General features: G+C 30.0%; 2 protein-coding genes across 6 annotated transcripts in view; one reads left to right on the top strand and one right to left on the bottom strand.

Moving 5' to 3' along the window:
• Positions 1-8,144: 8,144 nt before the first annotated feature.
• Positions 8,145-14,605, bottom strand: LOC126843792 (transmembrane and coiled-coil domains protein 2). 3 transcript variants are annotated; one of them, XM_050581571.1, is made up of 9 exons: positions 14,365-14,605; positions 13,638-13,736; positions 12,631-12,814; positions 12,416-12,566; positions 12,089-12,323; positions 11,726-11,770; positions 10,957-11,039; positions 10,706-10,874; positions 8,145-10,620 (listed from the first exon to the last, which is right to left on the bottom strand). In XM_050581571.1, the coding sequence occupies exons 2-9, from the start codon at positions 13,673-13,675 to the stop codon at positions 9,948-9,950; spliced, it is 1,578 nt and encodes a 525-aa protein (XP_050437528.1). In that variant the 5' UTR covers positions 13,676-13,736; positions 14,365-14,605; the 3' UTR covers positions 8,145-9,947. The 3 variants fall into 3 exon arrangements, with proteins under 3 accessions (XP_050437528.1, XP_050437530.1, XP_050437529.1); XM_050581573.1 differs by having other exon boundaries at positions 10,706-10,862; positions 14,365-14,604; XM_050581572.1 differs by lacking the exon at positions 14,365-14,605 and adding an exon at positions 13,880-14,088.
• LOC126843787 (RING finger protein 17) overlaps positions 14,033-24,184 on the top strand; it is a 46,270-nt gene continuing 36,118 nt past the window's right edge. For 2 of the 3 annotated variants that reach the window (XM_050581558.1, XM_050581557.1), the window contains exons 1-6: positions 19,432-20,043; positions 21,958-22,087; positions 22,151-22,293; positions 22,377-22,459; positions 22,524-22,724; positions 22,801-22,881. In XM_050581558.1, coding sequence (XP_050437515.1) covers positions 19,986-20,043; positions 21,958-22,087; positions 22,151-22,293; positions 22,377-22,459; positions 22,524-22,724; positions 22,801-22,881 — 696 coding nt within the window. In that variant the 5' untranslated portion in view covers positions 19,432-19,985. Of the gene's footprint in view, positions 14,205-19,431; positions 20,044-21,957; positions 22,088-22,150; positions 22,294-22,376; positions 22,460-22,523; positions 22,725-22,800; positions 22,882-24,184 lie in introns of those variants that run through there. The other variant, XM_050581560.1, reaches the window with a different exon arrangement.

Below are 24,184 nucleotides of genomic sequence, written 5' to 3'. Positions count from 1 at the left end.
CGTGTGGCCGCCCAAGGAGTCGTTAGCCTTAGGTCTTCGTTATTAAGTTAACTTGAAGCTTTGCCCAGATCGACTTCGATGTATAAGTCCACTATAGTCTATTGTGTGGCCGCCCAAGGAGTCGATAGCCTTAGGTCTTCGTTATTAAGTTAACTTGAAGCTTTGCCCAGATCGACTTCGATGTATAAGTCCACTATAGTCTATTGTGTGGCCGCCCATGAATTCGATAGCACTTGGTCTTCGTTATTAAGTTAACTTGAAGCTTTGCCCAGATCGACTTCGATGCATAAGTCCACAATATTTTTTCGTGTGGCCGCCCAAGGAGTCGTTAGCCTTAGGTCTTCGTTATTAAGTTAACTTGGAGCTTTGCCCAGATAGACTTCGATGTATAAGTCCACTATAGTCTATTGTGTGGCCGCCCATGAATTCGATAGCACTTGGTCTTCGTTAATTAGTTAACTTGAAGCTTTGCCCAGATCGACTTCGATGCATAAGTCCACCAAATTTTTTCGTGTGGCCGCCCAAAGAGTCGTTAGCGCGTTAGGTCTTCGTTATTAAGTTAATTTTATGATTTCCCAGATCGACTTCGATGTATAAGTCCACTAAATTTTTTTGTGTGGCCGCCCAAGGAGTCGTTAGCCTTAGTTCTTCGTCATTAAGTTAATTTTATGATTTCCCATATTGACTTCATTGCATAAGTCCACCATATTTTTTCGTGTGGCCGCCCAAGGAGTCAATAGCTTTAGGTCTTTGTTATTAAGTTAACTTGAAGCTTTGCCCAGATAGACTTCGATGTATAAGTCCACTATAGTCTATTGTGTGGCCGCCCATGAATTCGATAGCACTTGGTCTTCGTTAATTAGTTAACTTGAAGCTTTGCCCAGATCGACTTCGATGTATAAGTCCACTATAGTCAATTGTGTGGCCGCCCATGATTTCGATAGCACTTGGTCTTCGTTATTAGTTAACATGAAGCTTTGCCCAGATCGACTTCGATGTATAAGTCCACCAAATTTTTTCGTGTGGCCGCCCAAAGAGTCGTTAGCGCGTTAGATCTTCGTTATTAAGTTAATTTTATGATTTCCCAGATTGACTTCATTGCATAAGTCCACCATATTTTTTCGTGTGGCCGCCCAAGGAGTCGTTAGCCTTAGGTCTTCGTTATTGAGTTAACTTGAAGCTTTGCCGAGATAGACTTCGATGTATAAGTCCACTTTAGTCTATTGTGTGGCCGCCCATGAATTCGGTAGCACTTGGTCTTCGTTAATTAGTTAACTTGAAGCTTTGCCCAGATCGACTTCGGCCTTAGGTCTTCGTTATTAAGTTAATTGAGCTTTTCCCAGATAGACTTCGATGTATAAGTCCACTATAGTCTATTGTGTGGCCGCCCATGAATTCGATAGCACTTGGTCTTCGTTATTAGTTAACTTGAAGCTTTGCCCAGATCGACTTCGATGTATAAGTCCACCAAATTTTTTCGTGTGGCCGCCCAAAGAGTCGTTAGCGCGTTAGGTCTTCGTTATTAAGTTAATTTTATGATTTCCCAGATCGACTTCGATGCATAAGTCCACCATATTTTTTCGTGTGGCCGCCCAAGGAGTCGTTAGCCTTAGGTCTTCGTTATTGAGTTAACTTGAAGCTTTGCCCAGATCGACTTCGATGTATAAGTCCACTAAATTTTTTTGTGTGGCCGCCCAAGAGTCGTTAGCGCGTTAGGTCTTCGTTATTAAGTTAATTTTATGATTTCCCAGATTGACTTCGATGCATAAGTCCACCATATTTTTTCGTGTGGCCGCCCAAGGAGTCGTTAGCCTTAGGTCTTCGTTATTAAGTTAACTTGAAGCTTTGCCCAGATAGACTTCGATGTATAAGTCCACTATAGTCTATTGTGTGGCCGCCCATGAATTCGATAGCACTTGGTCTTCGTTAATTAGTTAACTTGAAGCTTTGCCCAGATCGACTTCGATGTATAAGTCCACTATAGTCAATTGTGTGGCCGCCCATGATTTCGATAGCACTTGGTTCTTCGTTATTAGTTAACATGAAGCTTTGCCCAGATCGACTTCGATGTATAAGTCCACCAAATTTTTTCGTGTGGCCGCCCAAAGAGTCGTTAGCGCGTTAGGTCTTCGTTATTAAGTTAATTTTATGATTTCCCAGTTTGACTTCATTGCATAAGTCCACCATATTTTTTCGTGTGGCCGCCCAAGGAGTCGTTAGCCTTAGGTATTCGTGATTGAGTTAACTTGAAGCTTTGCCCAGATCGACTTCGATGCATAAGTCCACCATACTTTTTCGTGTGGCCGCCCAAGGAGTCGTTAGCCTTAGGTCTTCGTGATTGAGTTAATTAGGAGCTTTTCCCAGATAGACTTCCATGTATAAGTCCACTATAATCTATTGTGTGGCCGCCTATGAATTCGATAGCACTTGGTCTTTGTTAATAAGTTAACTTGAAGCTTTGCCCAGATCGACTTCGATGTATAAGTCCACTATAGTCAATTGTGTGGCCGCCCATGATTTCGATAGCACTTGGTCTTCGTTAATTAGTTAACTTGAAGCTTTGCCCAGATCGACTTCGATGCATAAGTCCACCATATTTTTTCGTTTGGCCGCCCGAGGAGTCGTTAGCCTTAGTTCTTGGTCACTAAGTTAATTTTATGATTTCCCATATTGACTTCATTGCATAAGTCCACCATATTTTTTCGTGTGGCCGCCCAAGGAGTCAATAGCCTAAGGTCTTTGTTATTAAGTTAACTTGAATCTTTGCCGAGATAGACTTCGATGTATAAGTCCACTATAGTCTATTGTGTGGCCGCCCATGAATTCGATAGCACTTGGTCTTCGTTAATTAGTTAACTTGAAGCTTTGCCCAGATCGACTTCGATGCATAAGTCCACCAAATTTTTTCGTGTGGCCGCCCAAAGAGTCATTAGCGCGTTAGGTCTTCGTTATTAAGTTAATTTTATGATTTCCCAGTTTGACTTCATTGCATAAGTCCACCATATTTTGTTGTGTGGCCGCCCAAAGAGTCTTTAGCAGTCAATATTTCAAGATTTCGTAGATCTACTTCGGTGCATAAGTCCACTAAAAACGTTTGTGTGGCCGCGCATGATTTCGATAGCCTTAAGACTTCGTTATTAAGTTTATTTTTATGATTTCCCAGATCGACTTCGATGCATAAGTCCACTATAGACGTTTGTGTGGCCGCCCAAGGAGTCGTTAGCCTTAGGTCTTCGTGATTGAGTTACTTAGAAGCTTTTCCCCGATAGACTTTGATGCATAAGTCCACTATAGTCTATTGTGTGGCCGCCCATGATTTCGATATCACTTGGTCTTCGTTAATAAGTTAACTTGAAGCTTTGCCCAGATCGACTTCGATGCATAAGTCCACCATATTTTGTTCTGTGGCCTCCCAAGGAGTCGTTACCCTTAGGTCTTCATGATTAAGTTAACTAGAAGCTTTTACCAGATAGACTTTGATGTATAAGTCCACTATAGCCGTTTGTGTGGCCGCCTATGAAGTCGATAGCACTTGGTCTATACACACAACACCCACTGACTAGCTTACATCACTGAGACTCCCCTACCACACGTTTTTGGTGGATTTACAATTTGGAACATCATCGTACATGGAGATACCACGTTAAAAAAAACGAGCCAAATACTCTACCTCATGGGTGGTTTGGAAACGAGTATTAAATTCCATTCTTTAAAAAAAAACAAGTATAAGCAAAAATGAAGTAAAGATATTATCAGAATTTTTTTTTGTTTGCATTTGTGAATCAAAAAATATATACGTAGTCACTTGTCAAGTTTTTTTTTAAAAAATGATCAAATGAACATTATAACTGATAATAATATGATTATAATACACGCTTTTAGTTTTATCGTACCTTTTAGTACGTTATTCAAAATTTTTTTTAAACTCTACACGAGTACTAGTCGACGTGTCGGTGTGAACTATACTTGTAAGGAAACTAGCTTTTTAAATTTTCATAAAAGAATTCTTCCTGTGTAAGTGCATAAGTTATATTGTTCTATTATACTGTAAAGATCTCACTAAAATAAAATCATATATATATATATTGTACATATATATTGTATATGAAAGACAATTGATTGCAATTGAAAATGTAATTGTAATTGGATGACTTCACCTATCTTTAATCGCAACCATTTTTAGTCTTAAACATAATCGTAAAATTGTAAATTTAGTAAAATCATTAGCATGTATTTGGGACGCCACCGTCACTGATACGAAAATGAAAATTCGAGGCCACCGACTCATCATCTTTAATGGTTCCCCATGAACAGGGGCGAGTGTCATCATAAATACAAGTCATCACACGCTTCTTCCTCAGACGGAATTTAGCATCTCAAACGTGCTCGTCTTATAAACTGTAATGAAAATAATTTTTGGCGAAATTGGCCATATTGGTTTGTTGCTCATTTAAAAATACCCCTTTTTCAACATGTATCAGCTCGACACGAAACACAGGTACTAAGTGTGATATTCATTTTTCTGTAAAAATAAACCTTAGGCGACTAAAATCTGAAATAAAAGTGCTACGGGACGTGGCTGTAGGTTGGCCATAAAAACTTTTGTATGGCACAGGGTAGGAACATATTTTGGGCAAAAGTAATTGTACTACATTAAATTAATAATTATACACTATACAGTATTCACGTATTTACATAAATAATAATAATAATAGTTTAGAATTAAAATCCATATATTTATTTAGTTAAAAGGATTGGAGGTCATTTGTTTTTTTTTTTTTACAAAAAAGCCAGACAAAATGTCGACTACTTAAGTAAAGTAGTGAAGTGTTAAAATTGGAGCATTCTAAGTTATTTCGGAAACAGCTATTTTTATGTGAAAAATTAGTTTTTTAATATTGAACAATTTTCAAATTAAATTTATTGAATTACAAGAAACTGCATTTTTTTAAATTAAAATCGATTTTCTATACAACCTAGTAAACATTAAAAAAGGTCAAGGAATTTGAATTTCTTTGGAAAATTTAAATCTGATCATTCTATGAGTAAGCGTAATTTTGTCAGGCTTTCAGGTGTAAAATAAACCAAAATATTTTGTTTGTATTAGACAATATTTTAGCATTTGTTCTAACGTTTTTCACTATTTTTCTTCGTTGTATCGATAGACGTCTTATTTTGACTGTATTAATTATATAGTCTAAAAATGTACGACATAGGTACGGTGTGAAATATTGATTTTTATAGTTTCTACAATTTTCACGGCGTGCCCGTTAATAATTTTTTGCTATAATTTAAAAAGTCTTATAACGTAGACACTCTTCTATACAAACACGGAGGGTAGAGATTTTTTTTCCTATTTATACAATTTGGGAGATTTAAAAACACAACAAATAATAATAAAACAATCATAACGTTTTGCGCTTGGCAATTGTGTTTTATAATATTATTGTCGTTTAACAGCTTAGCCGCAAACACTGGCGCCACCGGGGTCGATGGCCCGCCCCCGTCTGATCCACAAGCGTTATGCTAATGGCGTTGTGTGACGTCATTGGCTCGTGTTCAGCCTTGCCTGAGGTCGTGACATAACCCGGGAGACGGTCGGACGAGGTAGACATTTTCCAAATACCAATAATATATTATGATTATTACGCATCTCTAGCTGTATAAAAAAATAAATAAAACGATAATAAAACATCATCATTAAAATATGTTGACTCTGGCCCATATAATATAATATACAGCCGCGCACCGTCTCCCACACGACCGTGTCTGTGCGCGCAGAAGATCACCGTCATTAAAATAATTATAATAATAATAACTAATAACTAATAAGTAATGTCTAAGAGACTAAGTAGTTGTGAAAACTGCACGCACGACTAAATGGCCGCCGGTGTCGGTTTTACACCGGCGAAAAAAATTTTAAATTCAAAATGATCAATCGTGTTTCAAGTGTACACAAATATTAATTATACACCACATGTCCTACGGTGGTAGGTACCTACATATAGTTTTTAAAAATCATTGGCGTGTCCACCGCTCCTCCTCGGCTTATTATTTAATAAATAAAACTAAGTGATTATTCCGGCCAAAGGTTTCTTGTCTGAGTATTAACCGAATCGTCCGATATTTGACGCCATATGAATAATTATGATTAACAGTTAAGTAGGTATGGTTGATAGTGACGGCTGGCCAGGTCAAACAGTAATGATTGAAGGTCGCGTTTTGAATCTAGTCACTCTTTGAATCGTGTAATTTTTCAAAATTATAATTGTCTCGACACTGCATTTAATCGTATCTTTTTTAAAATTGAAACGGTTTATACAAATGTCGTTAAGATCAAAATATAATATACTTGTAAAATAACCGATAACTTTAAGCTGTAACTGAACGGGTAAGTGTACACAGTTCATGTTTTGTAGTAAGCAACTAAACGTTGAACGGTTTAAAACGAATAAAAACTTTAAAAAGGCGTAGCTTAGCCATCCCCTATTCAAATACTTAGTAGCCTCTCAAATTTTTCCAAGCTTATCTGTAATTATAAATTATATTTTTGTATGAAAAAAAAAAAATAATAAATTGAAAGAAGAAAATTAAACACAATAAAACGGGTAAACTTCCACGAGAAGAGCGCGCGGGCTAAGTTATTAAAATAGGTATGTGTGTAAGTAGGTGTGTCCGTATCAGTAATGTAACCCATCAAGTATAGATAGATTGTTTTTGCCAAACAAAAAATACATATATATAATATGTGTTTAGACACGAGTGTACTTACCTTATAAAATATAGTTTAAACGCTAAACACTGTATACAAAATATATTATCCACTATAGAATATTCTGCGGTGTAAACGTGGCCGGTGAAACGTTGACCCATTTGATAAAATAGAGACAACCACGCTTCAAAAACGCATTAATTTAATTTTACAAGTATTAATATTTAATAGTAAAATTGACGTTATCTAAAAAAAAACAGCGCTCATAAAATACAGTACCTACTTATACATACGTTCATAACTTGACAATTTTATTTGGCATTTTTTGATATTCAAACTTATTATTTCGTTTCGACTTGCAAAAACCAGCTGTGGCAATACTTTTGATTGATGGATTACCCGGAAATCGAAACAAGCAAATTGTGAAATAAATTGTTAGACTAAACAAAAATAAATAATATTAATAATGTTAACTTTTGATCGAATGGTATTATATTATTCGTAATGTTTTAAAATAATAAATTCTTAACAATATTTAAAAACGAGTACCTAATAAATTACATTACAAACTTCACCGATTACATCTTTTTCTTGTCTGTTTTTTTTTCTCTTGAATTATTAGCAAGAACATTTCTTACTAAGATAGTTTAAATATTCTGCCGTGTATCTGAAATAAATGTAACTCATTAAAAAACGAGGGAATTTTTTTTTTAAATATAAAAAATGACAAATAGTAATTATTGTAGATCCAGACACGAGGAGAGAGAAAAAATAGATAACAACAATATTTATTTAGCACATAAAATAAAATTAAACTTGTATTTTCGGCATCTAATAAACTTTTATCTAAATTACATTTTAGTTTATTGGGTATTTCAAATAATAATTTATTAAAATAATTTTTTAAAAACTAGCTTATTTTATTTTATTATCAAAACTTGTATTTAAATAAAAACTATTTAGTTTAAATTGAAAATTTATTTTAATCATTTTTTTATTTTTTCAAATACAAATTTATTTTAAATTATTTGGATATTTTTCTATATAAAAATTAAGTCGTATTAACTACTAGGATTGTTATTTAAATACGAAATTATTTAAATAATGCCCAAGTTGGTTTATCGGGTCATTCACCATAAAGGGCAAAAAGTGAGCTAACAATCAATTTTGATTGCAATCAAAATGTAAAACTTTTCTTTTTGATAATTTATGTATAGTTTTAGTAAAATAAAAATTTTGGAATGACATAAATAAGAGGGTCATGCAGGAAATATTATGGAAAACTATATTTTGGCTTTTATTAAAACAAGCCTCGAAAAAACAGTAAAATTGAATGTAGAAAAAAAAATAATTGAAGGTACTACGTTCTCTAATTGCAAACAATTTTGTTTTTACAAAAAAATTAAATAATAATAATCAATAACCATCATAGTACATATTTAAAATGGTAATCTTTAATATTTATCAATTATAAATTATTATATCTCTAGACACACAGACAAATATAAATATATATTACACAATATAGTATTAAAATCTTAATGTTATTCTAAGCTTAAATTTCTTTAAGTCACTTCTAGTACTTTTAACGCATGACGATATACTGACAGCAAATTGACAACGCATCACAACTATCGAATGATTTAACAATTGAGTATCCTTGAATTTTTTATTATTATTTTTTTATCACATTTATATAAATATCATATCAAGTTAATTAAATGACAATACAAACAAAAAACAAGTAAAAAAAAAAACAAAAATAATAAATTAACAGGAACTTCCCGACGGAGAATTTTACTTTCTACCGAAATATGCCAAATAGAATTGCAATGTACTTATGTATATACCATAGATATATTTTTTTTTTCCGTGAAGAGAAAATTAGTTAATTTGGTAAAAAGAAAATGGAATAAAATATATTTTTATCTCTTTAGTATAATAATATAAAACAAATGTACAATGAGAATAAAGGTAACTTTTCGTGTGCGATATGACTTGTATATAAATGCAATTCACATTTAGAAATCCTTAAAGGAACATTTTTATAGACATTATCATGAGTATTGCACTAATTCACTACATGAAATCAAAAATATTTATTTACGTTCTGCACAGAGCTGTATATTTATCAAAAATGAACGACTGTAATAATTTCGTAAACAATTTTAAAAGCATGAATAACTTACAAAAAAATAGAATTAGTTTAATTAATACTTTACTTTGTTGTACATTTAGTTTAACGAATAATGCACACGTTCATTTACATTTTTATTGAAGATTATAAATGTATCAAGACAAATTGTAATGTTACCGAAGGCAATTAACTTAAATCTCACACAACTAGTGCAATATTATTATTTAAAAATATAATAATAATGTAAAAAACTACTAGATGGAATATAGAGAAGTAAGAAACATTAAGCTAGAGCATATTACACATTATCATTGTCACATACTTAATATCATACTTTAATAACTACTTATCAATTATAATACTATAAAATATTATTAAACTATAAAGAATGGTTCAATATGTGAACCGCAAAGGCCAATCATTTATTCTAAAAATTATATAATGTTTAAAATATTGACTACGTAAAGTTATTTACAAAAATAACAAAATGATGTAAGAATTTATAATAAATCACATTATTCCTTAAACTATAACATATTGTGGGGAGGAAAGGGAGAGCAAAGCACAATTAAAATTAATAAAAATATAAAAATAAATAAAAAATATATTGTTGGGATATAAAAATACAATAAAAATCATTGCAAATTACAATAGTTAAGTGCTACCGTTTCGTTGTAATCGCTATCACCGTTGGTGGTTCACCATACAGCCCTACATATTGCCTACCAATTATATATATAAAAAAAAATAATAAAACAATACACGTTATGGGTATAATATAGTAAAAAATGACAGTTGAATTGATATAAAATATAAGTTTAATAAAAAAAAAAAAAAAATTAATAGTCATGACAGAGTGTGAGAGAAAAAGGGTAAATATTATATTGTCTATTTCTGAAAAATATCGTTCAAACGTAAATGAAGGATAATTTATGACTATAATTTTTTTCTTAATTCTGTCGTGATATATATATTTTTTTTATCAAAATTGTCATGGTAAATTTGGGCATAAATGGAAATACCATCTATTAATCAACATAAAATGTTGTGTGGTGTAAGTGTAGGTAGGTAAGTTTTATTCGTGGATACGAGAGAAAACTATTTCACCGATAGAAGGGCTTGTTTGCCATGCTTTATGAGGTAATCACTCAGACTAATGCTATCCGGCCACTGTTTAACAGCAATAAACAATCCAGCTACAACGGCCGTGGTGGTAATTATTCGTAAACGAGTCCTGAGGAACGGCATTAGAATGCCAGCAAACGTAGCTACTAGAAGTAAGACCACCTGGAGTACGGTGAGTAAAACGTTTATCAATTTTACAACCAACGCTCGCGCGTTAGAATTGTCTAAGCCCTCCAGAGTGACGTACTGTTGATGTTGCGCCTGTTGATGTTCCATTTTCGACATTTTTGTTTGACACGCTTCAAGCATCTCGTGTATGTCGCGAAGTCTTTCCTCGCTTTGATATTGCACTTTTTCTTCCATATCTGTGATGGTCTGTTTGAGATTTTCCACTTCGTTTTGATGCAATTCAGTCAAGTCGTTGATTTGCTCCTCTAACCGTTCGGTTCGAAAGCGTTCTTCTTGAAGGGAATGATTTAAGGAAGCTATCTTATCCATATCTTTGGACACCAACTGTTTTATGTGTTCCATTTTCGATCGTAAATGATCTAATTCCGCCCAAACTGGTTCCAAAGACGTGGTCACAGATGTAGGTGGCGGTGGAGCTTGCCCAGTTCGTGGAGGTATTGATTCGCTCGTCACAGAACTTAAAATTTAATAAAGTTAATTATTAATTGCAAGCGAAAAAGTATGTAATAAAAATATAAATTATTTAATATTATGAAATTTACCTGCATTCCGAAGCACCGTCTTCACTACGAGATGCAGCAGGGCCATTAGTAGTTGACGTGTGAAGGCCAACACCGCCAGGTAACGTTGCACTACCGTGGTGGTTACGACTGCTTTGTTTGTCACTACTGTCTTCTGTTAAATCGACTTCACTGGATCCTAAATAAAATTCTATGGTTTTAAAATTGAAATAACAATAATACAATTTTTTCTGATAAATGGTAAATAGTAAATACGATTGGTGTATATTTACTTGATATCGAATTGATATTATCAGCACTGCCAAATTTGTTACGAATAAGGTGAGCAAATTCTCGTGGTTTTGACATGACAGATCTAAAAAAAAATAAAAAGACAATAATGTAATAACTTGCTAAAACCAAAACCAATTATTATTCAATTATAGTATAATGCATTTTGAACTAAATCACAAAAAAATAGTCATCAAGTTCTCAAAATTTCAAATAAAATACTAATATATGTGCAAAAATTAAACGTTATTAAGTTATCATGACATCCATCAATTAAAATTGTTAAAATTGTGTAATGTGTTCATTGGATCAAATTATCATTTTATTATTAATATTTATGACACATATCTGAAAAACATTGCTAATAATAAAAAAGATAAAATTTACTACCATGATTATTGCAACATCTATGTTACATTATCTCATCACTTAATTTAATGTTTTTTTTAAATAAATAATTAATGAAAATACTTTATTTGGAGACAACAATGATTAATTGTAAAAAATACTGTTTATTGGCTTTGAGAATTTTTAATTTAAAAAACTCATAACCTTGATAATACTAATTGTATTTAAAAACTAAAATGTAGAGTAATTTTGTCATTTTAATTTAAACAATACTCAACATAAACTGAAGAGGCCATATTTTAGTAGTTAAAAAAATAAACTTTAATATTATGTTATGAAAAAAACACTCTATAAGATAGTTTCTGTTGTATTAAGTAATAGAGTCTATTAAAAGCATTGAAATATGTATTTAATTGTACGTACCCAGATAAGCCAGAAATTCCATCTCTTATGTTTCCTCCAACATGCCTTTAAAAGTAGAAATATAAAGTTATTTAAACCCTTAAGAATTATCATAAAATATACCAGAACAAAACAAGCAATGATTTTGTCCCGGCATAAATTCAATAAAATCACATTAAAGATTTTGTATACATTAGCGAGCCGAAACTTCAAACTACAAAACGAATGTATGAATATTTATATATTTAAACTTATAATGTAATGTTGTCACAAAATTTAGCTTTAACACTAGTCTGTGTTGTAATTCGGTGATCGTTTCATTAGTATGGGCAAAGCATAATGTATTCAATCCTTTGTTTATTTCATAAGCAAAAAATGATTTACCTTAAACCATGTCCAACATCTCTCAGCATTTCTTTGGGTTGTTTCAGGTGATGTGAAGTAGTGAGCCCGTGTGTTTCGAGGTCTTTAAGTCGTTTGTTATATCCTTCGAGTTTTTTTTGCAGCTGTGATATACTAACAGCAGATTTCTGATTTTTCTTTTCAAAAATTGATTTAATACGTGCCAACTGTTGTTTATCTGCATTTGACGCTAACTTTAAATATTCATTTACATTATCTACATAAAAAAAAAAAAAAAATACTAATAAAACAAACGCAAAAAAGTATAATATTCAATTTCTTTTATTAGAATAAATCATATTTGTATACCATCTCTTGCAGTTTGTTCACTACGTATCAGATCTTTTGTACGTGTAATTTTGGAACGGACATGGTCCATGGCAGCTCTAGTCTTGGTACCGTCTGCGTCATCTGCCAATTCGCTACCGTTATATGTGCCGTACGAATTATAGAAAATATCCTACACAGATAATCAATTTAAGCAAGTTGCATAACCTTTAAGATTATTTTTTTAATTTACTTACCCCATCATCTTCGTTGGCACCAGTAGGATTAGGTTCTTCACTTGACGCATAACTGGACAAATTATCTGCCCTTATGAGACCAGTATCAGCCGAACCTCCCCGTTCGTGGCGTACTACTCTAATACTTCCTGACGATCCAACAGGCGATTTGCAACGGCTCATTGCAATTTCATCAGCAGAAAAACTAGGTAAGACATTTAAGTATTGCATATTTACCAACATGTTGTCAATGGTATTATTTGATGCTTATAAACACATATAACTTTAAAATATCTAAGTAAAAAGTAACAGATTCTGATCTGGTAACAATGGTCCAGATGTAAACGAGTGCTAATAATAATAATTGAACAATCACAATACGTAGTTTTTTAATTTAATTTCAAAAAATAATATTAACTCGGTTTAAAATAAATATTTATAGGAAATATAAAATTAAAAATAATACATTAATTCACAGTTAGCAAGTTGTATAATAATTTAATTTTTTACCAACTACACTGCATAATTACATTATTACAAATGAATATTAAAACACTAATTTAAAATTGTAATTATCTCTAAATATTAGCACAACGCAATTGACATATTGTTACCAAAGACACAACATGCCACTTTATACAAAGCAAATTTTATCGAAATGAATAAAACGACTGGTATGGCTAGAAGGTAAAAATGATATAAAAAATAACCAGACACATTTCATATGATATGATATTAAGGATCAAAGTTTCTGGATAACAGGTCAATGGAATTTATATAGAGTATTAATAATAAGATAAGACTGTTTCATTAATAAATACATCCGATGCAGTTACCAACTGTAGCTATTAAAATAATTATTAACAGTTTTCAACCAAATAATTTAAAACAAAATTGATTATTTAAGTGACTTTTAATTATTATCTTTAGTGTTTAAACATACTATTAAATGAATTCTGAACCACTGGGTAGTAATGATCTTCTATACAAAAGGGGAATTTTATATAAATAAATTATTAGTTACTTACGTAGCAGCGTTCCACGGTTTGTTAGCCATTTTGGGCATAGGATTTTTTTGTCTTAGATAACACCCGATGTAGAATATTTAAGGTCTAATATCAATGCATCTGTAAAAATCCATACTCAATAAACACAAACCTATAACTACGATATCAACAAACTTCAGTTAGGTATGTTTTTATAAAAGTAGATTTGAAAATCAAAAAACGTAACAAAATATATTAATATTTATAATATAACTTAAACTCACGCGTTTAGTTTAACATTTCCATAGGCAAACTGGGTTCTATAAAATAAGAAGCAGGAAATAACCTTGAGGTTTGCAATGCCATTAAAAAATAAATTGTATATCGGTAAAATTGAACCTTACACATCACACAGTTTGTGCGACATGTCTAGAAGTGATGTAAACATTTTGTACAAGTATCGAGTCAACAGTTGTGGATAAACTACTATCAGAATGTAAAATTTCTTTTCAGATTGAAGAAAGCGTTGGACCGAAACTAATCAATTGTTTGACAACCGGTTGACCTTAAAAATGTAAACTATAAAATCTGCTCTTATTTTACTCATAGGTATGGTACTCTTTATAACGTTTTTTTTTTTTTTTTTTTATTTGCACAATAACATGAAATTTAACAGTTTTACTAAATTAAAAATAAACCCATGTTGCCTACAGTGTGTAATATTAAGATTAGTATTATTGTAATAATATTTCATCATATCTATACTCACTTTTGACATAATAATTGCATGGCTATTGGCCGGCCAATAACCAGCAGATTTTAAATTAACCAACACATCTATGCAAACATTTTTGAAATCGACTAGTAAAATGTTTTATATTGTAATATGTTAAAATATTCGCAGTACATTATTGCATTATATATACACACACACACACCTATTGCCAAATACTACAAAACAACACAAAAGGCGAAATTTTATCGTCAGATAAGCAATCACTGAGTAAGTAAAGTATGAACACAGAACAGATGACCATCAAATATACTAGGGGGCGGAGGTTCGTAGCAGTTTCATGAACGGAGCGCCATCTACGGACAAATTTTTACTCCCACGTCGAAAACGCACAACAATTCACAAAATACTGTACACATATGACTTAACACAGCGATATTAACCATGTCACATGTGAACAAATAACAACAATATTACTCTGTATTAGTCATGTGTTTTTAATTTACAATATTATAATACGGTAGAAAAAAAGAATGTTTTAGAAACTGATAATAAAAGGACTAGCAGAGTATCGAAAACCCGTTTTCAACTACTCATTAAATTAATATTCCAACAATTATTACTGTAATGACATATTTACAAGACATACAAAATACGTTTTTGCGAAAAAGTGCCTATACCTAAGTACTCCCAAAAAGAGTGCCTACAACGTACAATTCTCATTTTACTGGTAAAAAAGAAGAAACTCTTCTCAGAGCTTTGGTATTGAATATTTTTCAAAACGGTTTTTACGCCAAATGTTTCTATAGGGCGTTAAGATCCCCTAATATTATATTTTATTGCTGAATTATCTGCATTAAAATTCTATACAAGTATTATGTTATAAGGTTTTTTTTAATTTTTACACTTAAATAGTTGAAAAAAATAAACCATAACACCTTACAATATATGCTTTTTTATTTTTTTACAGATAAAAAACAAAACTCAATAATAATGAACATCAGTTTTATTTTAAACCTGTCGTCTAGAATTCATGTATGGTGTTTAGTTTTTTTTAATGCTGTTATAAAAGTTTGAAAATATATATATATTATTTTCATGGTAGTCTTCTTCTCCTTCACCTTCATTCTAGCTAATTGGGGACGGCCAATATTTGTATGGTATAGTAATTTAATAAATGAGTGTACATGGGATATATCATATAAATATATATATTTATAAGAATTGAGACTAAGACTTCGATGAACTGGAAGTGTATCAAAGTCAATTAAATTATATTATTAATTGATCTCGCATTCTTGCCCTCAGTAGGATTTTCTAATGCGGGCGCCCTTGAATAATATATAATATAATTTCTGACGGACAAATATAATTGTAAATTCCTATGGTGTATAGTAAAAAAACAAGTGAGATATTTTGTATTATTTTGTGAAGGGGGGATAATATACATTGGTAAACATTTCATTGACCCAAGGAAGCTTTGTATCCCCACTCATTACCATCGTATGTCAACCAGCGTTAGTTTTTTTTTTTTAATAATTTAGAATGTCAGAAATAACAGGTGGATATAAGAGTAATATTATAATGAGAAATAAAGGAAACTGTATAATGAAAACAGCTCGAGGGAGGATATGTCCCCCGTACCACTATTTTAATGTCAAGCGAAAATTGAAAAAAAAGATAATATTTTTTTTTCTGGTTGCTATTTTTGGATTTTTAGACTAATTGTAAGATAATGCCTTTTATCTGACTGTGAATTTTGATATACTATTTTATTGGCCTTTATCAATTAATAAAATAATTCATTTACATTTAAAAAATAAAAATTTAACCGATTAGACAAATATTTCACTGAATGTTGAAAGCATAAAAAAAACCTATTTGTATTGTATTGCCATTTTTATCAGTAAATATTAACATTATAGAGAGTCGACGTATTATTATCATTATCGGTAAACCGTAAATTTACAATAGGCAATATACCTTCATTCATAAACATTGGATCATCATTATGATCTATGATAAACATTTAGAAGGTATATATAAATATATTTATATTTAAATGTACTTTACTATTTTTAATCGATATTAAGAACAAAGTATGTAATGACTAATGACACACTAGTCACGCTAGAACCACAGATTAATCTGTGCTATAACTATTACATAAAATACAGATAACATTTAATTTATATGATACTATATCCTGTGACTATCATAATTCGATAATTTTGGTTTTCCCTCGTATTCACACGTTATGAAGACATGTGTGTTTGATCGCAACAACATTTTTAAAATAATTTTTCGGAGATAAAAAAAAGTTTTAATGTGACATTTTAATGTATGGTAGACATATAAATATTCGGTCTAATTTTCGCAGTCTTATGACAACACATAGAATTACATTTATTCACTTTAACTTCAACCCTTGAGTCGTTTTTAACGCATACGATTTATCATTACTAGTTGATTGGTGTAAACCTATCTATTATTATAGCAATATTATCTCAGTACCATATAATTTCGAAATACAAAATTTAGCAATTATAATAACTAGATAAAATATTTAATTTTTGTATATATAGTATAATATAGTTGTAGTTTGTATAAGGTTGCATCATTTGGTTAAATAAGTGACAATTAAATATTATTAACTATGTATTATATTATTATTACATTATATATGGTTGGCTCTACCGAATAATTGACGTTTTATAAATTACTTATTATTATTACTAATTATTAAGCTTGACTTAATTTTTTTTTCAATCAAAAAATTATTTTTAATTCTGCTAAAAATTGCTGTAGTCACTTTTTTTTAAATTTAGAGTTAAAAGACTATAATAAATACAAATTGTAAATAAGCAAAAATATAGTACATGCAATGTTGTGTAGGTGTACTACATTAATGTATTACAGATATTTTTCTATAATAATATTCCGTATTTTATTCTTTGTATTGTGTTATACCAAAACAAATAGTTGACGTTTTAGTAAAAATAAAATAGCAGTACTATTTAGTATGCATAATTCGAATCTGTAAATATTTAATATTATGTTATTTCTCGGTAATTATAAATTGTTAGCTACGTGACGATAGTTTATTGTAGGTTGATTTCATTTGACAGCACAATTTCTATTATTATTCTTGATAGAAGATAAATGACAATGAATCGCGTTTACAATGCTCTGATTCATTTATGGATTTGTGTAGTTTCATTTTACGCACTAAAGAACGACAAATCAGGCTATTTCCGATGAACTATTTTTCTTATTTTTCCAAAGAAATCTTTAGATTTTTTAATGTACTAAATGGTAAAAGTGTTTTGAAAATTTTTGGTCAGAGATGAACTTGTAAAAAGAAGAACTTGTAATTGTTTACGATTGATCACATATTTGTTTAATTAAAAAAATATTTATATATAAGTATATAACCTAACGTGCCTTACATAATATAATTTATTATAAATACTTAAATAAAATAGTATGTATAACAAATGTTATTATGTAACATATTTAATTGTACATTTTAATTGTGTATTTTCAAATTATTATTTTTTATTTATAAACCTGTGATGTTTTACCAAATGGGGATAAGACCAAATTACGGTAATTTCGAAGTTAGTCTAGCCTGTTTGAATAATTAAACTAAAATAAATATGTTTTTAATATATTATTGTATTAATCATAATATCCACGTGTATATTCTGTACACATTATAAATATAATATATTACATTATAACATGATGTAAGTTTTACAAATTCTTCTTCTTATTCTTCCACACCGATTATTCCTGAATAGTTGATGACCGATCGCCCTAGTTTAAAATCTCCTTAACCTCTGCACTCAGTTCAGCCATGCCAAATGCCATCTTCGTTTTATTGTAAATTATCTTTTTTCAAGACACTTGTTATCTTTTTTGAGCATTATCTCTCTTACTATACCTATTTACACCAATTGGTCATTACCATCTTTACTGCAGTTTAATTGTATCCACTATCCTCACTCCTCCACTCTCCAGTGTTATCAGTGACCATGCCGTAACATATTTTTATATCATATTGATTATAAAAAAACACCAATGTTCTTATAATTTTTAAGGTTTTTAACAATTACATTTTTTTTTCACAACGGCGAGGAGTTAAACAAGATGGATATTTTTTTACAATAATATTAATAATGCATTTAATGTATATAATAAAATTAACACACCTCATCACTGCCCAAAAGTCAACAATTATAATTACACAGCCATTCCGATGTCAATGTAGACTATGGAGCATGGACCGTGGCCACTAGCTAGTTAATTAAACATTTAATTAAAATAAGGTTGTCAGCAGATTATGTCATCAATTTTTACAACACGAGTATTGATTTTATTCTGTACAAAATACACCATCGACGACCTTCTTAGCAATTATTACACATTCTTCATATTATTGTGATTTTTTTTTTGCTATGTGAATTGATATAAGCATCTATGTTAGCTATAAGACCGATTTTCATTTGTATTTCTAAAGTTTTGTGTTGAGAATATTTATTACTATTTTTTTCTTCTAATAACTAAATAAAAAAAACCGCGTTTTAGTTCCAAAAGTAAAAGTCTTAAGCTTTCCATAAAAATATTGAAAAATGATTGCCACTTCGTTCAAAATATTTTTAAATTTATTATTTTTTAAATAATACATTTTATGCAACATAGCATTATTATTTTTTTTTTATTTCACTTTTTCTTTAAATGTGGTGTAGCTTGTAGGGGCGTAGGTGGCACCTAAGAAATGCACATGCAACATAATGATTTGTTGAATTTTATTTATGTACCTACAGCGAGTCAAGTCATAAGAGATTTGACCATTCTTATTTCCGAAGCTTAACACTAAAGCCTTTGTGAATATGTGATTTAAAATATTATTTGAATATGTTCATTTGATAATAAATATTTTTCTTCCATGATTTTGCTATTTATCAGTGTGTTATGCCTCCACGCCTTATCAACATTGCTCGTTTTATCATAGGTCTGTACTCTGTGGTGAGTTGACACACAATATAATATAGTATAAATAAACCACGCTTTTTGGTAATTTAATTTTGGACGAAAACCTAACCTAACCTAATTTAACCCATATTGAACCCATAAATCATAAAGTCAACCATATTGTATTCGCAGCACGAACTAAGAATACCTAGCAGCTTAGGTTGTGTTTTAAAGCATGGTTTAGTGATAACGATTTCCCTCCATCGGCCGAAGTCCGAACTTAACACGTTTAGTTTTGTTCGGCTGTCAGCGTAATGCGTTGAGCGTCAAAAAGAGATTACAGGCGTTGTATGTATTATAAGTGTTGTTTACCGTTGTTGTTTCCGTAATTGATCGTTAACTACTTGGAAAAATAACATGCCGGCACTTAGCATGGTATCCAAAAACAAAGGCTTCGGTTTTTCGGCTGCCGATATTGTAGTTCGCTGTTAAATTTCATATATTATGTATTCATTTTACATTTACTGACTATTAATATTGTTTTTGTTGATGATTTAAAATCATATTATAACATATGAACGTTTGCGGGTTATTATTGTATCGAAAGGTTAAATGATACCGATTGCTTTCATTTTTTGAATTTCAAATCAAGTTATCCGTGAACGATTTCCTAAATCGTCATGAATCGTACTAAGTTTCCGTGTTGCACCAGATGCAAAATGAACTATTACGTTGGAGGTAAATATTTTTATAGTACACAGTATAAACTCAAAATTTAGATAATTTTATTAAATTAATGTTGAGTCTGATATAAGTAATATATGAGATGAATTATTTTGGTTGAATAGAAAAAAAAAACATTTTGTAAGAAGCTAGAAGAGTTTATGACTTATTATCTAAAATACCCCATCCTCAAAATTCATATTTTGATTCAAATCTGAATAAAATCAAATTTTAATTGTTGTACCTTTATCATTGTTATGATTACGACATTCCAGGCGATCAACATTGCATTTGGTATTTAGGAGTATTTTCTTTTTTACTTGCTGTTATTGGAATACTGTCATAAACTGAATTAAAACTAACGGCTGCTACATTTCTTTGACAGGCAGTCATAAATTAGATTTTTACTGTTTTGGATTTATAAATAAAAAAATCTAATCTAAGACATTAAAAACTTTAATTTTACTTACTAGTTAGATTGGTTAGGACTACCCATCTTAGATTTATTATTTTATAGTGTATTTCTTCTTGATTACGATAATACATTTAAATCAATGATAATGCATTGTTACTAAGATGATATAATTATTAGCGGCAATTTAAGTTAATACAATTTTGTATATTTATTAGTTTATGTTTGTTATGATACTTTATTGATAATTTATTATTGAAATTATTATGATCAGACCATCATAGCCCCCTTGGCAACGTTTTTAACTTAAGCATAGCTATTCAAAATGAATAATACTTGGTTTGTGATGGTTTTAGAGCATAACCTCTTATTATGAAATTGAAAGAGTATAGCATTTTGGACATATCCTATTGTTAGCTTAAGGCATTTTTTACATTTTTGATATCAGTGATAACTGATAACCTTTTTTTCTAGGAATTATTATAAGAAAAGAATATATAATTTTCTTCAAAATATCATTCTCTTTTATTTTCATTATAGTGTTTTTCTCTCAAGCTATCATTGCCCGAATAAAGCGCATTCTGTCTAACCATGTTTTAAAGCTATACATTGGGAGGTGGAACATTCTATTAATACAAATATTAGTATTTGTACAAATGTAGGTTAGTTTTTAAAAAACGAATTTACTTTACCTTATGCTCAATTATTTATTGTCATTAAATCAGGAGGTTTTCCCCCCTATAACTCCTCCCTAGATTTGGGCAATGAATATTTGAATAATTGAATAACATGAAATAATAATATGATGTTAGTTAATATAAATGAAATACTTATAATTTATTCTTGAATTATGCTCAAACGTTTAAAAACTGTAAATTGGGCACTTTCATTGAGATTTTATAGAAAAGTTTCCATCCCTCTAGGGGAAAAGGTTTATGAAATTTTTTTGGTTGGTCAATGCTTATCGGTAGTAATACATATATCTAAACAATATTCAATACAAATTTGGAATGTATTTGACTATTTTTAAAAAAAATGTAGAGCGCTGTAATTTTAATTTCAAAAATGTGCACATTTTTTGGTTGTTTTTCTTGATTTTTGGGAAAGGGGTAAACTTTGTACATGGTTTGTCCATTAAAGTACTTTTCAAGTATGATTTATGATCCATAGTGTTGTTACATGAAGAAATTACGGCTCAGTGGTTTAGAAGATATAGTGGGTGTAGACAAAAAAAAATGTATCATTGTAAATACCTCCTCAGCTATGCTAAGCCAAAACAAAATTTCAAAATCATAAAACCTAGATTTTTTTAAAAACTGTATATTGTAAAATAAAATTTATGATTAATCCATTTTTTTTATGTAAAAGTGACTTTTTTGGCTTAAAACGATAAGACTCCTTTTTCAGATTATGGACGTTATTTAAAAAAAAACAATATAAACAATACTCAATACTTCTGTTTGTATTTCGTTTTTATATTATACCCATTTAACATTGTTTTAATTTAACTTTTTTAGAAATTAATGGACCGAAAATTCCTTTACTACTAAAATGTGGCCATGACATGTGTCGCAATTGTGTCAAATTTTTATCAAAAAGAAGTCCAGTAATTACGTGCTGTATTTGTGAGCAAGCACACAACTACAAGTAAGAGTATTATCATTGAATAATCAAACAACGATTGTTTATTTGTATAAATTGATTTTTTAGTCTTGGAAATTTGCCTGTGCACTATTATAAAATCGGCCAAGTATTTTGGTTATCATCTAATAAACAAATGGCCATACACCGCAGTATTTCTAATTTGAAAATGACTAATTATTGTCCCAGCAAATCATTGGATTCCAATTACAGTTAGTACAAAATAATATATTCATTTTTTTTTTTTATTATTTAATATTTATTTTAATTAAATATGGTGTTTTTTTTCATATAGAATTATGTAAGAGTTGTCATAAGTCTGCAAACTGCTTTTGTCGTCAGTGTGATGAGGCGTTTTGCAATTTGTGTTTCGACGAGGTAATTAACAATTATCACAACTTACACTGTTGTTGTTTTTAAAAAAATATTATAACACCTTAAGATTCACATGGAAAGTATGGCCACGTCTCAACATATACCGGAAACGTTAAATAAAATCAACATACAACTTCCTCCAGAACCAAGGTGTGAACAACACATGAAAAATATCGAGTTTGTTTGTATTACTTGTCAATTGGAAGTTTGCTCGGTGTGTGCGCTTGACAGCCATAGACCGCACGACATCATTCAACTTGAAACTTATGTAAGATATAATTTAATATTATTTATTAAATTCTATTTTTATTAATTTACTATGTATATTTATATTTATGTTTTAGAATTCGTCTAAAGTGGAAAATTTAAATGATTATATGTCAAAGGGAGAATTATTGCTCCGAAAACTCATAAATTGCCGTGATGTAAGTTAAATTAATTTTTCAATAATAAAATAATTTTTAAATTATGGGTTGCATGCGAGTATTGTTTGTTAGTTAATACTTAAATTTAAAGTTAAAACAAGATAGATATTTCTTTTCAGTTTAAATTTTGAAGATAAATATTTCGTTGAGAGATTTTTTTTCTGGTATATTTTTGGTGGGGTGGACATTAACCATAGACGGCAAGGCGGCTAGTTAAATTTTATTTTTAACTAATTTAAAATGATAAATATATAATTAAATTTATTTATCAGTTCAGTGTATAATATATACATAAAATATTTAAAACCTAATAAACCTAAACATATTATGTAATTAAATAAATTGCAAACATTTCACTATACACATATTTAAAATATATAAACGTATATAGTACTTAAATATAATTTTTAAACACAAATATGTTATACTCAATTGACAATAATTAGTAAATAAATTATTAATCAGCTGGTGTATATAAAGCAATAATGCTTCTTCGTCTCGGTTAGCTGATAAATCAATAACTTGTTTCTATTTAACCTCCCCCTCTTTCTATTAGAAGTTTAACTTCAAAAATCAAATTGTATATAGAAATCTTCATAAACTTGTATCGACATAAAATATTGAATAGGACCTTGTGTTGTGTATCGGGGACATATTTAATCAAACAAATGTATAACCCACAAAGTAGTTTAATCGAGTATTAAAAACGTGTCGTCACCAATAAGATTTCAAAGCTGAATTATGGAGAAGGTTTTAATGACCAACAAGTTACTATTACATCAATAGAAGATGAATATAATTTTTTTTAATACAAGTTTTTTATAAGTCAGTATATTAGAATTTAGATATATTGTTGAATTGATAAAAAAAAAGCAAAATATTTGTGATTTTTGTGATTCAGTGTATATTACTTAGATAGGTTAGGCACTCTCGGTACTTTAGGAGGTATTTTTTATACTTTTCATTGACTTGTGCATGTTAAAATGTTAAAATTTCACAAAAACCATTGATTACCTAAACTGGTTGTTGTGCAAGGGTGTGTTAATTTGAAATGGAATACACAAACGAGTTATGTCTGTTCAATTTAAACAAACACTACTCGATGGGTTATTAAAAATCAAGAAGATAATTAAAATTCATACCAGTCTATGTGTAATTAATTATTTGACCATTTAAATTTTTTATGTTTGATGAATAACGTTACATTTATTATTATTTTTTATTTTAACATGGAAAATAAATGTTTTATATAGGTAATTATTATAGTATTGTAATTTTAAATCAAAAGTACAATTTTGATCAT

Source organism: Adelges cooleyi, unplaced genomic scaffold, assembly GCF_023614345.1.
Source record: "Adelges cooleyi isolate 19-005CV unplaced genomic scaffold, UGA_ACOO_1.1 ACOO_flye_CR_arks_rails_tigmint_CR_PRNA_574, whole genome shotgun sequence".
NCBI classification, from domain to species: Eukaryota; Metazoa; Arthropoda; class Insecta; order Hemiptera; family Adelgidae; genus Adelges; species Adelges cooleyi.
The sequence above is the reverse complement of the archived record's forward strand: the minus strand, read 5'-3'. Positions and strand labels throughout refer to the sequence as shown.

What these genes read in the sequence shown, in the direction of transcription:
- LOC126843792 (XM_050581571.1), bottom strand. Translation starts at nt 13,675, where the DNA reads ATGCCCAAAATGGCTAACAAACCGTGGAACGCTGCTAC. An exon ending in TAATATCAATTCGATATCAA is followed by an intron (nt 10,875 to 10,956) that starts GTAAATATACAC and finishes TTAAAACCATAG; the next exon opens with AATTTTATTTAGGATCCAGT. An exon ending in GACGGTGCTTCGGAATGCAG is followed by an intron (nt 10,621 to 10,705) that starts GTAAATTTCATA and finishes TTAAATTTTAAG; the next exon opens with TTCTGTGACGAGCGAATCAA.